At 47.1% G+C, this 16,650-nt stretch overlaps 1 protein-coding gene across 2 annotated transcripts in view; it reads left to right on the forward strand.

Moving 5' to 3' along the window:
- The first annotated feature begins 268 nt into the window (after positions 1-268).
- IGF1R (insulin like growth factor 1 receptor) overlaps positions 269-16,650 on the forward strand; it is a 264,623-nt gene continuing 248,241 nt past the window's right edge. For both annotated transcript variants that reach the window (XM_080914258.1, XM_080914259.1), the window contains exon 1: positions 269-381. In XM_080914258.1, the coding sequence (XP_080770384.1) occupies positions 288-381 (94 nt within the window). In that variant the 5' untranslated portion in view covers positions 269-287. The remainder of the gene's footprint in view (positions 382-16,650) is intronic.

The raw sequence follows: 16,650 nt of genomic DNA on the forward strand, positions 1-16,650 counted from the left end.
CGACACCGACAGCCCGCCCCGGCGCGCCCCGGCTTCCCGACTCCGCCGCCCCGTGGGCCGCTGCTGCCGGCGCTGAGGGGCCGCCCCGCGACACCCTCCCTGTCCACACCGCTTTCCGAGGATCGTATCCTGCGCTCTTGTTTTTGGACGGGAGTGAGGACTGAGTTGGAGACTTTTTTTTCCTTTTTTCTTTCTTTTTCTTTCTTTTCTCTTTTTTCTTTTTTCTTTTCTTTTTTTCTTTTTTTTTTTTTTTTGGAGAAAAGGGAATTTCGTCCCAAATAAAAGGAATGAAGTCTGGCTCCGGAGGTGGGTCCCCGACCTCGCTGTGGGGGCTCGTGTTTCTCTCCGCCGCGCTCTCGCTCTGGCCGACGAGTGGAGAAAGTGAGTATTTGCCCGCCGCCCGCGGCCACTGCGGGAACTTTTCCTCCGAGGGGCTGCGCCCTGTTTGGGAAAACCCAGTTGCCACGGGCGCAGCTGTCGGACTTCGGGGCTCGGGAGCGGAGGGTGGGGCTCTCCTGGAAGGCCGGAGCGGAGCGGGGCCCGAGTTCACGGCTCAGGACCTCCGAGAGCCCTAGCTCAGCGCATCTGAGCGCGGGAAGGGCCTCGGGGCTTTCTCTTTCGCTGTCCCGGGAGCGCTGTCCCGCACGCGGCCTGGTGGGTGGGCAGTGCCTCCTCCCTGGCGGGTCAGGGGAAGCCCACGCGTGGGCACTTGGTGGGGAAGTTGGCGTCTGGGTGGCCCCGGGAGCCCCGCTACCTTCGTCTACCCCCTCCGGGGCGCGCCACTTGGCACCCCAGCGCCCATCCCGCGCAGCGCACCATGACAGCACCCTTGGAGGCTCCACGGGTGGCTGCAGGGGTAGACCGACCTAGTGCTCCGTGGCAGCGAGCGGGAGCATCCTGCCCAACGGCACGCAAGTTTTCTTTGATGGGGAGGTACGGGATGGGGAAACCTCGGGCCCCCAGGACAGGTTTCCAAACATCGGGGCGCGGCCTCCTATCTCTCAACTTGTTGGGCCCATCGGGCCCCTCGGGTTCTTGGCCTTTCGCATCTCTGGAGACTGTAGATGTCTAGTCCCCACCTCCCCCAAGGCTTGGTAATTTGGGCTGCCCGGTGTGGCCTTGGGGTGCGGGGTATGAACCCCAGTTTCCCCTAGGGAAGTGTGATCTTGAAACTTTAATCAGACTTCTCGGGGGGGGGGGTGTCTTGGATGATCCCTAGCTTAGAGGATCCTTGGGCTCTCAGATTCTACCCAGCTCTGGACATTTTTTCCCTCAGAAGCGTCCTAGTAAGGAGGAGATAGGGACATCCACCCATGTGCAGAGTCGACGTGCTTTTCCACACACACGTGCTCTCAGCGCGGATTTAGATGCATCCACAGCTATAGGACCACGAGGAGACCACTGGACTCCCAGCCTGGGGAAGAGATGTCGTGTGCCGTGGCTTGAGCTGCGACAGGATCTGTAGTATGGTAGTGGATGGGTGGCTGTTTTGTTTTGCGAGCGGGGAGCTCTGGCCTTGGTTTTATTGTGACAAAAGTTGTGTTGCACTGCCAATCCCCCGCCCCGCACTTCCTTTGTACATACTTATTAAGCAGTATCGCTCAGTGCTCGCTATCGCTTGCAATCTGATAGCTTTTGTTTTGGTGGTGTCGGGTAGGAGTAGGTGGTGGTGGTGGGGTGTCTGGGAATGAGAACTCTCCACAGTGTATGAGGGTAGGAGGAGGGGGAGGAGGGGGAGGAGGAGGAGGGGTTTTGTTCTCGAGAAAAACAGTGTGGCATACTTTAGAGATGGTAGAGTAATTTGAACGCGATTAAAAGTTTAAATGCAGTCTCTGAGTTGGGGCCGGGGAAGTGAGGGCGTGCGGATGAGTAATGTTTGCAGAATGTATGCAGGTGGTGCCTATTAACTTCGAAAAAATCACGACCTAGCTTTGAGGAGTTACGGGGTGGGGGGGGGATGATGGAGGCTGAGCCGGGCGGTGCTGCCCCCACCACTGCGGTAATTCACAAAGGCTGTTTCTATAAACAAACCCTTAAATCTCTTTTATGAAATACCTACGATGGAGTCTGAGCAGGTCTTTAAAGAACTATAGCTGTAGTAAGCCTAGAGTAAGAGGGCCGACCTCACAAATGTGGGCTCTCCTGTCCTTTGTTTTCCAAACTTTGAGCACACTGGATTGGGCGGTTAGATGGTGTTTGGGGGCAGGGAAGATTTCTAGGACTAAATATGGTTTAGAAGACACCAGGAACGAGTCCATTTTACTATGGCATCTTACAGTACTGTGTACGTCGCTACTTTTGTTATTTAGATAGTAGAAATTCAGAAATGCAAAGAAGCCGCGATGGCCGGAGCTGGCATCTGAAACCCTGAGTCTTCCTGAAGGCTATTCTTTGACCAGAACTGGGGAAGCAGGAGGAAGGTATTTTAATATGTGATGTCTTTAATTCTGTGAGGGCCAAGCTCTTCCTGAGAGGCTTCTTTTATGATTGTCGGTTTCTTGATACCCTGACAGCATTCAGGATCCTGGTTAGGGCCTGCTGAAGTTCTGCCTGGGTATCTGCCCTTCCTTCCTCTTTACAGTCGAGGGTAGTTTTAGCCAGAAAGGTGCTAGACCACACAATGGAGGAGAAAGTCTCTGGGTGCCAGCAGAGGCAGTCTTTGAGCCACACAGGTATTAGGTTTAAGGAATGGTGAGTCTCCAGAGCGTGACATAAGCGGATGTATTTTCATCTTTCATCTTGGGACTGTGAAAGTTTCTTGAAGAAAGGCAACCCTGCAGACATGTTTGCTTTGTAGCAGGAGAGTGAGGAGACCCACACAAGGGACTTTAGTTGCTAGCCGAAGGCCAGATAATGTAGGGCTGCTTTCTGTTTTGAAAATCAACATGCACTTGAGAGTTATTGTGGTTGTCTCCAAAAAGGAAAAGGGTTTAGTCATCTTTCTGCAGAGGGTACGGTAAAGTCCTATTGTCAGGAACCCGAGGTGTGTGCAGTGTTGGCGTTTAAAGAAGTTAGTGCTTTATTACCTACCAGAAGGAGAACCCAGAATAAGAACTTTTCAAAGAACCGAACTAGCAAATTACAGTTTAAGGCTTTTCTGCAGGGAAATAGCAAGTCAACTATACTTTGTGGAGGGGCAGGCGGGGGGGTGGTTGGGGGGGGGAGAGGTTCGGGGCTTGAAGTTTAAAAGGCCATATGTTTTAATTGTCAGAAGGATTAGAAAAGAACATCTCTATGAGAGATGCAAGGGTTGAACATCGGGGCGTTTAAAATACTACAACTAGAGAAAATAAGTTGTGAACTGCCAAATCTTGTATGATTCTTACGTGAAATGTTCAGCCCGCACACCAGGTGCTGGGAGAGATCGAGTTAGGGGGCCCAGGAATTTTCTGCAGGGGGTGATGAAAATGTTTTAGCCTTAGTTTGTGGTTATACAAACTCTGAAGAGACTCAGAAACATTGAATTGTATGCTTGAAAATGGTGAGTCTCAGGGCGTGAGAATAACATCTGAACCTGTTTTATTTTTTTTAATTTCCAAGATTGAGAGGAATTCATTATGCCACCTAAGCCGTAAGATCTGACTAAGATTATTCAGTAAACATAAGTAAACATAAGTGCAGGTTGGAGTTGGTCTTTTTTCTTTCTTTCTTTCTTTCTTTCTCTAAATTCATGAGCTTTTAAGATCCATGAATTATTGCAATACAACAGATTGGTAATTGGAACTAAGAGCAGGGATTGGATGCCAGGCAAGAAACAGACAAGCAGAGAAAAAGGAATCCTGCTCTTACTTAGTTTGGTAATTGGGGGCTTGACTAGAAAGGGACAACACATAAAATGCTAATGAAGGCATGGTTTTTGACAGTCAAAATACTCTACCAGAACTGGAGATGAAGCTCTGTAGGGCTTAGGAGCCTAGGCAAGGGGCCTGTTTGCATCTACAGCTTTGCAATAGAGAAATAGAGTGTAACTACAAATGGTGCTGATGCAGGAGAGCTGCTCACTTTAGGGCAGTGGTACGGTTTTTCTTTTTTCTTAGTTTAAGAGTTTTATTTCTTAAAGACGCCAGAAGCTGAGTTGGGGGATCTTGGTTGGTTACAACCTTAAACTTTTTTTTTTTTAAATGAAAAAAAAAATTTAGGATTTCTTAGGAATTTTAAGAATAAAGTCAAGTGGATTTGTTTTCAATCTGGTGGGCCTTTATCTAAATGTGCTTTGCCTTTTCCATAGGAACAGACCTAGAAAGTAATGTTTTACATAGGGGTTATTATTATTATTATTATTATTATTATTATTATTTTGTTTTGGTCTTTGTCTCAAGGTTATTTATTGGTGAAAATATTTCCTGCTCTTGTTGTAAGGTAGGTCAGTAACGGAGCATCAATGGCATCATCTTCGCTCCTTGTCGGTCTGTCCATCTGCCCTTCCTTTTTCCTGAGAGCCCACAAGGTACTTTAGTTTTGGAAAGCAGAAGTTAGTGCTAGGCAGAGAGAGAGAAAGGGTTCTCCTGGCTGTTGCCTTTGGGGCATTGTCCATGGAAGGATCTACCGTAGGCTTGGCTGATCTGGTGTGCAGCCAGTGCTGCCCAGTTCTTACCCCCTTTCAGGCTCCCTCATATTGGAATTTTACCACAGACTGTCAACTATGGATATTTGTCCATCTAGTCAGGCATCATTGTAACATTGGTGTGACAGTCGTGGTTAGCACTGTGTATGTAATGTCATGCTGGGTGTACTCAGACCTGTTACCCTAGGCTGGAGGATTACCAGTCTGAGGGCAGCATGTCTCAAAAATTAAAACAACCCAGAGGTGTGTTCCTAAGTGTCACCTGGCATGAACGGTGGGACCAGTTGAAGAGGTTTTGTTCTCCATGTATATACATTGCTTACACAGTTCTGAGATAGTCATTAGGAAGTGTTCAGAATTCCAAATCTTTTGTAATTTAAAAGTGAATGAATTTTTTAAAAGTATGGGGGTTGGGGGTAGAAATGAGATGGAGAGGCAGTTTTATACCTTTAAAAGATTTTTGCTTTCTTAATCATAAAGCACACAAGACCGGTTTTTCTCTGGGTTGTGATTTTCTCCCATTTGTTTTCAAGACTCATTTAAAACTCAAACTCTAGTTCATGGAAGAGGTATTTGTGCCCGGAGGCCAGCTTGCTTTGAACTGCATTTCTTAGCTGGTTTATGGCAGGTGCTATCTGAGCCCCAGAAAAGAATTCCTTTTCAAATGCATTAAGTAAGTAATACTTCCACACGTGCTGTGGCCACGGCTCTTGACCTCTCTGAGATGTCTGAAGAAAATGCACTTGAAAGACAACAGGCTGTACACTGGATGAAGTACTTGGAGGTTCCTGTAAACACTGTTTGGCAGCAGGGTCCACAAGAGGAAGTTTCCCAGTTTCTTATAAAGATGTGTGATTTGGGACGGACGCAGTTCTAGCGTGTGACGTTGAGGAGAAAGAACATGGCCGATGTCCAATAATTGCAAAGATTAAAGATTAGACTGTGTACATGAGCCCTATCTCAGTCCCCTCATCCCCTGGGTCTGATTTGTTCAGAGGAGAGGATGTGGGCTTGTGTAAAACAGTAAACAGAGGATCTTTAAAAACAAATTAGTTCATTATCTGAGCAGATACATAGTTCCTTGACATGAAGAAGTCTGTTTCTTTTAATTGTTTGAAATTTCTTTAACTGAAGATGTTACTGTCTTTGAGTTGGTGACTTTGGATTTCTGCAGATGGGTGAGAGCCCTGTGTCTTCAGACATCTGTATTCAGACTTAACATTCTGCAGATTTCCTTTCCATGGGTGCCAGCTTGACTTCCGCTTTATTAACATAATGGGTTTTAGAGTCCTAAGGTTGGTATGTCTGTTTGAGTGAGCATTCATCCACTTTCTTCCTCAAATACACACCGAGTACGTACCAGGCCCCATTCTCTAGGTTAGACATACTGATACCATACTGAGTCTCACCATTAGTTTTTCAGAGTATGAATTGAGCCCTAGAAATTAACTGCTATGTTTGTATAAAGAACTGAGAAGCTGGCGAGCAAGGCTTTAATTTTTTTTTCTTTTGGGTCCCAAACTGTGAGGATTTATAAACTCACAGATTGCTATTCAGGCATTCTCGGACAGAACAACAAAAACATGGCGTCTTCTTATGATGAGCAGAGAGCAGCTGCGGTTGTGGTGACTTCCACAGATAACGATGCTGCTGTTTGGTTTTGTATTTATCCTCAACTTGGTTACTGCTGGTAGGGGATGTGCTCTTGAGGCTTAGGGAGTCTCCCTCCTATATTTCCTGGTAGGCTTGAGACAATTTCTCACGGAGTATCTGGTGGCCTGCTAGAGAAGAGAATGTGACTACGTGGGAAGTGTGTATTGCAGAGAGAAGAATGCCCATCTCAGATTGTTTACTTTGCAATGGAATGACAGAAACAACTTGCGAGAGAACCGGAGTTTGCTTTCTTGGTTTTTGTTTTTTCTAGAGATGGTCTTGCTGTGTAGCCCACACTGGTCTTGAATTTGATTCACCCTTGCCTCGGTGTTTGAGTACAGGGATCATTCGTAGGCCTGTACCACGAGGAGCCAGGAACTTGAAACTTTTTTTTTTCGTTTCACACCTCACTGCAAGAGTTCCACAATACCAGCTATTCACAGTTGCACATGTACATCCAGATGTGCATGTGTGTCCAGATGTGCATGTGTGCACTCAACCCATCTGCATTGACTGACTGAGGCGCATAGCTCTTGGGCTTCTGTATACTTAAACTGGCCAGTTTCTTTTTAAACATGGCAACTTCCTTAAGCTGGCTTGGAGTTGTCATTTTTAAAATTAATCTTTATGTGGGTAACACATATTTTACGGTATTGAAATCTAAATATTTTATAGACCAGAACTTGAAAGTTCCTGTGGTATTTTGCGTGTTTCCTTATCTATATATTGATTGTTGAGAGTGTGTCTGATTGAGTAATTGATAGATACTCACTGTAAGGCGCAGAAGCCTGATGATAATAGATGGCAGTGAGTTAATATAAAAGAATATTTCTCCTAATTTGAATTGTTTTAGTAACCTCTGATAATTAGTTGAAAAAAAAATAGGAAGCATATCTGCGTAGATTTCAGGTGGCAGCTGTCCACCCGGTTGACCAGAAGTTTGAGGGGACATTGAGTCACTCGCTGTCCACTGTGTTTAGACAGTGAATGAACTCTTCATCAGCTGTCCCTGTGTCTGTCCGTGTCTTATGCTGTTTCTTCTCACCACAAGCTTTCCCCAGGCATCATTGGACTGAGGTAATACACAGGCTCCCAGACTCAGGGCTTGAAGGGCAGCCCTGCTGATGGGCTGATGGTTCTGTTGTCCACTTTTGGGGGTTAATTTGGCTTCATGGTGTCTGTTGAGCCACAGTGTAGAAGAGCTGAGTCCTAGGAATGTACTTTGTTAAGAGAGGCCTTTCTCAATTGGATGCTGTCTTCCCACTGTTTCTTCTCACATGCTCCTCAGTGAGCTTTTCAAGCACCAAGATTGGCGTGGATGGAGAGTTAACCTCAGCTCTGCATTCTGCCCCTTTCTGAAGAGAGTGGTTAACTGAATGTTTCCTCTCAACTTCACTTGAAATCATAAAGAGTTTCCCATTTCTAGCTCCACCCCCATCCAGTTCAGACCTGCGTCTCAATCCTTTGAGTAGATGGGACACATAGCTGGACTTTGAGCTAGTTCGAAGTGCCGTGAAGATTCCTGGGCTTGCTTTGCTTACCAACCATCTGTCCTCACTGTGTACAACGTGAAGGCCAAGGTCACTCATATTGGGCTCTAATAGATCCTTATAAAGACCTTGCTGTCAGGTTCCAGAGGGATTCCCAGCATTCTGTGTGCGTAGGCTCTGGTGACCCCCACTCAGGCCTTTTCTCTCTTTCAGTGACCTGGTGTGACTTCCACCTCTGTCTTCTGCCCCCTCCCCACAACAGACATTGGAAGGTGCTACTCCAGAGCACTGGAAGGTCACGTGGGCCTAGAATCCTTTTAGCTAGCCATCAGTTCTTTGATACAAAACATGCCATTTAACTTTTCTGAGTTTGAACAAGTAGCCGGAGACTCGGGATGATTGTGAAAGAAAGACATTTCTCCATGTCTCACTAAGCAGCAAAATAAGATTGTCTTCTGCTACATTCAGAAAATTAAATTCAGGAAAATTTGGGGGAGGAAATGTGGTTTTTAATTTTCTTTACTTTTTTTCGAGTGTGTGTGTGTGTGTGTGTGTGTGTGTGTGTGTGTGTGTGTGTCTGTCTGTCTGTCTGTCCAGTTTTGGATGTGTAATGTAAAGTTGGGCCAGTAGCATAGGATGTCAGTAAATTCCTCGCAGCTCCCAGGACTTTCTATGATTTTAATACATGAGAGATGCCACCTTTGATGTTCTAACTTCTTCCTTCTCCTTCTTATGAGGCTGTATGGCATTCTCCTAACTGCATAGTTCTGACTTTTCCCTTCCTTTGAGTTCAGACACCACCGGGCGCATTAATAGTGATGTTTCCTCGAGCTTCGTCCTTTGCCTGTCATTACTTTTGGTGAAGAGGGAGGCCTCTTCTTCAGCAGCAGCACAGTCGGAATAACCTTGTGCCTTTGTTTCCTCCTCTGTGAAATGGGGATTCTACTAGAGCCTCACCCTGTATTTTTATTAAGCTCAATGAATTAATACTCTTGTCAAATGCTTTTAAGTGAACCTGGCACCTGCTAAACCCTTGGGCTTGAGCTGCATCTACCTTGTAGATATGCCAGCATCCAGCATGGTATTGGCCGTGCAGGGCACCTCCTTGTTTCCCACCCTTAATTGGGACCTGCATAGCAAGTGTGTAGTAACTACCTGGTCTGTAATAGAACTTTTCTTTGCTAAGGTGCTTCATACGGTTGAGTTCTGTTTATAAAAAGCTAAGTCCTATTGGTGAGGTAGCTCGGGTGAAGGGCAATTACTGTCAAACCTAAGAGAGCGGAGTTCAGTCGCTGGGGGAACCAACTCTTAACCATTAGCCTTCCCATCTGCACAGGCATCCTTCTTCCACACGTTCCACCCCCAACAACAAATAAGTACAAGAAATAAAAGGCACAGGCCTTTAATCCCAGCCCATGGAGGCAGAGGCAGGCGAATCTCATTGAGTTAAAGCCCATGCCTAGTCTCCGTAGAGAGTTCTGGGCTAGCCAGTGCTACATAGTGAAACCTTGTCTCAAGAAAAACAAAACAAAAATGTTAAACCCTTCTAAGTTCTGTCACTTTATTTCTTTTTTTGTCCCATAAGCGTAGCCAGCCCCACTTCCGTTTTACAGTTGTTTGCCACAGACTCTTCCTCGATCCTTTCTCTTGTTTCAGTCCAGGCCGTAGAACGTGTCCAGTCTGTACTTTGTCCGCCTCACCAATGCGAGGTCGCCATCTAGTGGTCATGTTGGAAATCCGGCCACCTCCCTGGCTGAAGTAGGTGTTGTCCAGAGGAGGGAAGACAATCAATTCCCTCAAAATTCCTAAACTTTTCCCGGCTGGTGTGGTGACTGAAAAATGGTTGCAAAAAAAAAAAAATATGGATGTGTCAGGCTTCTTTAGAGATCACCAGGTTGTGGTTTAGGATACAGATTGTTTACTGCTTAGGGAGCAACTCAGAGAAGTAAATGTATTTCGAATTGATGTACCCAAATCCCCATATAAAACCAAGAGTGGCTTACAGGCCTCAAAATGCCACGAAACCTTTATGTGTGTGAATTTTTAAAATATATCTTATGAGGGGCTAAAACAAATAATACTGCTGGGACCAGCAAGATGGCTTGGCTAGTAAGGGTGCTTGTTGCTAAGTCGGTGCCTCTGAGTTCATCCCCCCCCCCCCCCCGACTCCTCCCCCTGTCCCTGGGGACTCTGCACAATAGGAGGACAGAACTGATTACTGCAAGCTGTCAGGTGACCTCCATGTCGTGACACTTGAATTTCCCCTCCCAGATAAATGTAATGAAAATATTTTGAACAGGCTACCAATTTATTTCGAAAGGCACAGTCAGTCGTCTAGCAAGGTCTGCCTTTGATCGCTCGGCTTAGATATGCAACAACACCTCAAATTTCGCTCTTAGGCATGTCCCCTTGGGCTGCTTCATGTAGTTAAGATGTCTCCCCAACAGTCCTGATAACAGAAATCACGGGCAGCTCCGTTACTGATGGTGTTCAGCCCTGCCCTGGTTGCACTTGGTCAGATATTTTTGGTTTCTTTGTCCTCAGAGCTTGCTTATTGGTAATTCCTGAATCTCCTTTCCCCGTTCCTCAGTGAGGCTGTATCTAGTGGGCACGTTCCTGCATGGTGGCTTTTTGTTACTTCCTTTTAACTTGGAGATCATCTGCTGGGCTGAGAAAGGACTTTAGCTTGTTTTCCGCCCAGACACTTGAGACGGCTCTCAAGCAGGCCCCGACTATAGCCAGCTGTTGAACACACTTGATTTTGATCATCTTAAATCGGTTGAGAGCACAGCATATAGTACGCATTCAATGAATGTGCATTCTGGAGTAAAAAGGTCACTTTGCCAAGATGTGTAAGAATAATCAGATAACCTACCAGTTTGCCCCTGTACCTGGGGTAGCCATATTATGTATGAAATCCCTTTAAGAGGCAGCCAACAGTTGACTGTACATGTAGGACTTCTGATGTAGGACTTCTGATGTAGGACTTCTGATGCTCAGAACCGGTTCTTCCCCACCATAGGGGAGGAGATAGTTTCCTTTGAATACCAAGAAGTAGCCCAATGTTTGGTGGGTAAGAAGAGCTCTGGAAATGGCGGACTTCTTACAGGGATCACCTTCAGGTCACTCACTTGGGTGCCTGTACTGTTCATTTTCGGTGGAGCTCTTCTTAGCTCCTCCTTGCCATACGATCTTGACCCGTGGACACATTCCATCACACCAGTCATCACATGGCACTTGGAAGCAGTAGGGTGATCTTTTAAACCATCGGGTCTTTTGTTCCAAGAATTGGGCAAAAAACTTTAGGAAGTCTTGTATCCCTGAGGTGGGTGACCAGGCTCTGTAAGCTTCTTAGGGATGAGAGGAAGTTTTGTAGTGTACATCGAACCATTGGGGAGCCAGCTTCCTGAGGACAGGTTGCTGTCTTCTGGTTGGCTGTGGGTGTTTGCCCGTCTCTGGAGGAGCCTGAGAGCTGGTGGGAGTTCCTGTGCTGCAGCTAATTACATCCCTTCTCCTTCAGGAGTGACCCAGTGGCCTGGAAGTGTGGTTTTGCTTTTTCAGCCTTCAGCCCAAAACCAGGCAGAGGGGGTGGGGGTGGAGATTCCTAGGGAGCTTCCTGTGGACTCTTGCAGGCTCCTGGGGACAGAAGTTTGCTTGCAGCGTTTTTTTTGATGAGGCCAGCAAAAAGTTGCCTTGCCTCCAGCAGGCTCAGTAGCCAGGTCTTAGACTCTTGTCCTTTGAGTGCCTGACTTGGCCTGTCAGAGTTTATGATAGGGACCTTGGGGAGGTGAGGTCTGCACCCTTTTAGCCTCCCAACAGAATTAGATTTACTTAATCTGGGATGCTATAAAGGGACTACTGAAATTCATACCCAAGCTTGATGCTCCCGAGGAGACGGTCAAGGTGGTCTATTTCTTGTAGAAAGTGTAAACAGTCATTGAGGCTAGTATGTTTATTTCAAATGTGGCCTATAGAAAAAACGTTTTGGAAAAAGAAAAAAAAAAAAATCACTGCTTCACCACTGAGCTGAGTGGACATAAGCTCACCCTGCCCTTAGGGAAGCCAGCTCTGCCTAGATACCTGGAGGCATGTTAGAGAGGGAAGTTAGGGACCTTGGTACCCATCTCTAAATTGGAGTAGTGCCACTCTAGCAGGCATGCCAAAGGGAATTAGCAATAATGTTTGTAAGATGCCCAGCAGAAACAGACAGTCGAAGGCATCTAGCAAATGAGTGTGGATTTTTCTCCTCCCTGTAAGGTGCGGGGTGGGGGTGAGGATTTCTGTCCCTGCGAAAGGGGTGGGAAAAGGAGGCGTTATTATGTCCATTGTTTTGGCTTTAACCTGAGAAGCTGAGGTTGAAGAGCTGGGTTAGCAGTTAAGAGCATTAGAATTAGAACCCAGGTTCAGTTCTCAGCACCCACATGATGGCTTACAACCATTTGTAACTAGCTACAGAGGTCCAGTGCTACCTTCTGGCTTCTGTGGATGCTGCCTACGCAAGGCATACAGGTGCATGTGCAGACAAGCTCCCATGCAAGTAAAATAATAATTAAAAGCCTGAGGAAGTCTGAGTCTCAAGGTGTTTGGAAGCACGGTTCAAGGCCATATCCGCACCTGAAACATGGAAGAGCTCAGAAGTGGGGGAATACAAAGCCCTGCTTCTGAGTCAAGACTTAGAAACCCTTTCTTTCTCCCTCTCCCTGCCCCCATCCCTGAAAGTTTGATGTCCTATTGGGAAAAATCAGGTACAGTGGGACAGCCTTAGCTTGCTTGACATTTGAAATGTTACAGAATGCAGAACTTGTATCTGTTGTCTCAGTGCTGAAAAAGTTTCCCGGAGTTTAAAGCATTTAGGAATTTTCAGACCATGACTACCCAGCAGCATCCATGCAAATATCCCCAGACCCAAACATCCCCATCTCTGAAGCGCTTCTGGTCCCAGCATTTTACATACTGTCAAACAGTAATAGGAAATTTATGTTCAGCACCAAATTTTGAGATCTGAGATAAAAACAAACACAAAACCCCCAGATACACACTGTGCACGAATGCATGTGAGCCGGTGCTCGTGCGTACACACAACATAGACACACACACACACACAAAACATTGGAGACCCAGTCTTTGAACTGCTGAAGAGCCAAGGGAGCTTTAGTGTGCCACCAGTGTTTAATTCAAAGTGGTGAGGCTGGCAGCCTTGGAGGCCGGGGCAGGTGGCAGCCTGCTCAGATGGAGCAGGACAGCGGGCGTGAGAACCAAGGGCATCGGAGGAAGTTGACTGGTGGGTGGATAATGGGAAACCTTACAGCTTTGGGACGTGTGATCAGAGGAATAAGAGCTTTCAGGAGGCTGCCGTGGGACTCCAGTACCGGTGATGGTGTCGAGGGAGGCACTGAGCACAGAGCCAGGGAGGGACATGTCATCTCTGTGCAGTGACTTGGCTCTGTGGCGTGGGGGTGGGGGTGAGTGATGAGTTCCTCCCTGCGTTGGGAGGGAGGGTTGTATTGCTGGAGGAGTTAGTTAGATGTGTGTGACCCTGGACCCAGAGTAGGGGACTGTGTAGAAAGTGGCCCTAAAGTGGCACTGGGTTAGCTGTAAGCCTGGGGTCAGCAGCACAAAGCAGGCCCTTAAGGAAGCATAGGATGAGGAGCCTGCCTCTAGTGGGGCTATGAATTAGACCGCCTTCCGGAGACTGCAGAATTTATCTTTGGATTGAAACTGGTTTCAGGAAAAGGTGTGTGTGTGTGTGTGTGTGTGTGTGTGTGTGTGTGTGTGTGGTCAAAATGCCTCTTTTCTTCAAAATAAACGCCCCAGCTTTCCAGGCAGGCATTCCCACAGTTGGTTGCTGGGTGCCCCTTTCTGAGTTTCAGGGTAACCCAGGTCAAAGGAGATTCTTGCTTACTAGTAGACTGTAATGGGGGACCTGAGGCTGGCCCTGCTCTCTGCCACTGCAGTAACCTTGGCTCCCAGAAGCTGAGACAAGCAAGCAGCCCCTGCTACCCAGGTGGTGCCAGCCAGCTTCGTAGGATGATTTCCAGTCCTTGCCAATGTGGGGTCCCAGCCAGTGCTTTTTAACATTCACTCCTTTGTGATTTTAAATGGATTGGGCACACCGTGATTCTTGATGAGAGCAATTGTGGGGCTTTAGCCCTGGGACAGAGTTGCCAGCTGCCTGGTCTGCAACTGGAACTATTCAGTTCATTTCCGCTCACAACTCTAAAACTGTGGTAACACACAAGGTGCCCTAGGAAGGTGGCATCATTTGGTCTGCGGGCCTTTCCATGTGGGAATTTTAGTGCATTCTGAAGTTTAAGTTACTAAGTGACTCAGCCCCCCCCCCCCCCCACAAATTCAGTAGGTTTCAGACTGTTTCCGCTGTTTCGGATTGCTTCCTTGCTTCCTCTCAGACTTGCGTGGTGGACTCTGTTCAATCATGAGCTGACAGGAGAGCCTAGCGGTATTGGCACTGAAGGCTGGAGGTGAGCTGTGGCCTGCTCACCCCATGCTCTTCTTCCTTGGCTAGAAAATGGGAGGAAGCGGTGGTACCACCTTCCAGGATTCTCACAAGTACTTTCTGAGTGATGCTGGACAAAGTCGTTGCACTTCGCCCGGCCTGGATGCTGCTGTTCTTCACAGTAGTGGGAATACACAGTAGAAGTATTTGTGAGAAAGGGGTGGGGTGGGTGGGAAATAGCACTCTCCTGGATGGGCATTGATCTGATGCTTGCCTCTTAGCTGCACCTGTCGGTTTTGACCATGAAGGTTTCACACCCTACCAATGGACAGAAACATTCCTCGTCTGTCTGTTGTCCATCCATCTGTCCGTCCACGCATCCATCCATCCATCCTTCCTGCCTGTCTTCTCTGCTCTTTCTGCCTTCTCATCTTGCTCTGGCCTTTGGGGAAGGGTTGAAGCGTCTTCTTCCAGAAGACAGATTTGGGTTCCAGTACCCTTTAAAGAAGGCTCATGTGCCTGCTTAAGGGGTGGAAGGACAGAAATGAATGGTTGATGCTTTATGATGTTGCAGAGTCCTGTGTCCCTTTGCTCTCTTTTTCAAGGATAGGGTAGTAATTGGAGGTCACAGAACTGGGTAAGAACCAGATCAAGGGGCCAAGTGTGGCTGTGGACACCGTTAGCTCCAGCACTTAGGAAGCAGAGGCAGGTGTATGTCTGCGAATTTGAGGCCAGCCTGAGCTATGAAGTGGGAGATTGGGGGGGGGGGGTTGTTTGTTTGTTTAAAAAGCCGAGTCAGGTATGGGAGTAGGGTGGGGTTTAAGTTCCCAGCCAAATTTAGGATACCAGGATTTGAAGTGCAAAGATCTATGTTTCTAGGTGACTGGTAAGATTGGCTGAAGTTAAGGATGGGACAAGTTGAAATCCTTTGGTCCTTGTAGATCAAGGGCTTCCCATAGGGATAGGAGGAGTTCCCAGAGATGAACCCAGCAGTACCTGGAGAACAGGAAGGCTTCAGTGGGACCTGGACACATTGAACCTGGTAAATGAGTTCTTGTAGGTCAGCCTTCTCTGAACACAGCTTCTCTTCTAAGAGCAGGAGCTTGCCTCTTATTATGCTCCTAGATTCTGCAGGGCACCCTTCCCCAGGACCTGCATTTAAGCCTAGCCCTGCTTGGTGTACTTGTTAGGTGTTTCCAGAGAAGTTTGTTTTGAGCCTGGATCTCACAAATTATAGTCACTAGAAATGATACTGTTTACCTTTGTGACCAGACATCTCTTAGGAGTTAGAGTGGTTCCTTCGGTTTGAAATTAATTCCTTGAGTTCAGGAAGCCCCTGGAAAGATGTTAGATACCACTAGTCACAGGTGAACTGAAGTCAGAGCTGCAGCCTATTACTCCACACCTCTTACCGTGAAGCTGTCAGAAAAGCGGTAACAAGCATAGCACGTGGAGAAATTGTGCTGAGAGCCTCGGCAGTGACAAAGGTAGTCACTGGAACATGGAGTAGGGTCGTCCAAAGTTAAATGCAGAGTTGCCATGATACAGCATTCCCACTTCTGAATTTATGCCCCATAGTGAAAACAGGGCCTTAAACAGCCACTTATACACCAGTACAAATGAATATTAATGTTAATGAATAAGTTTTAAAAGCCAAGGCTAAAGCAGACGGAGGGCCCATCGAAGTTGACTGAATACACAGAGTGTGACATACGTACATTGGAATGCTGTTGAGACTTAGGAGGTGGGTCTGTTCCGAGCTGTAGGGAGGGTGAGTGTTCAACATGGTATTCGGAGTGAGACTTGAGTTGTATAGATTTCACTGTTTTTAAGAAAAGAAGCTGTCACACGGAATAGTGACAACATACCATGTAGGCTGTGGGTGAGCCATTCCAGACCAGCGCCCCAGGAGGCCTCAGTGGAAGTGCAGGCAGGGGCACCTCTGGGGAGCTAGGGAGCTGAGCATCACAGGGCAGAGTCTGCCTCCCACAGCTAGTCAGAGTCAAACATGAGTGCTGTCGTCGTCACACATGAAGCTTATTGCTAATCGGCCATGTGACGTGTAATTGCTTTTTATATTTTCTCATTTTTCCAGAAGAGAGGCTTGTTTAGATGTTTGGTTCCCTCCCTGATTATACTGGAAGTTTTTCATTTGCTTTGACAGCTCAATTTTTTTTTTTTAAAATTGCAAATGGACTGCTCCGTCACGTTGGGATACGAAAGGAAGAGATTGGCTGGAGTTGTCAAGAATTCAAGAATCTGGAAGTTGAAGCGGGCCGGAGGTTTTTCTTCATAGGTGAACTTTCAAGTCTTGTGTTGCTTGGGGTCACGGGACACGCAGCATGGGGCTTTAGTCCAGCATTGCCTCAACACCTCCCCAGAATGTACTCTCTGGGGCCAGCCCTTTGGACGTGGTTGTCTCAAGCTAGTTTAACAAGGCACAGGACTCAGGCCTGGACCTGCCGAATTCCAGACAAGACTGAGAGGTA

This window comes from Micromys minutus (genome assembly GCF_963924665.1).
Source record: "Micromys minutus genome assembly, chromosome: 3".
Classification (NCBI taxonomy): domain Eukaryota; kingdom Metazoa; phylum Chordata; class Mammalia; order Rodentia; family Muridae; genus Micromys; species Micromys minutus.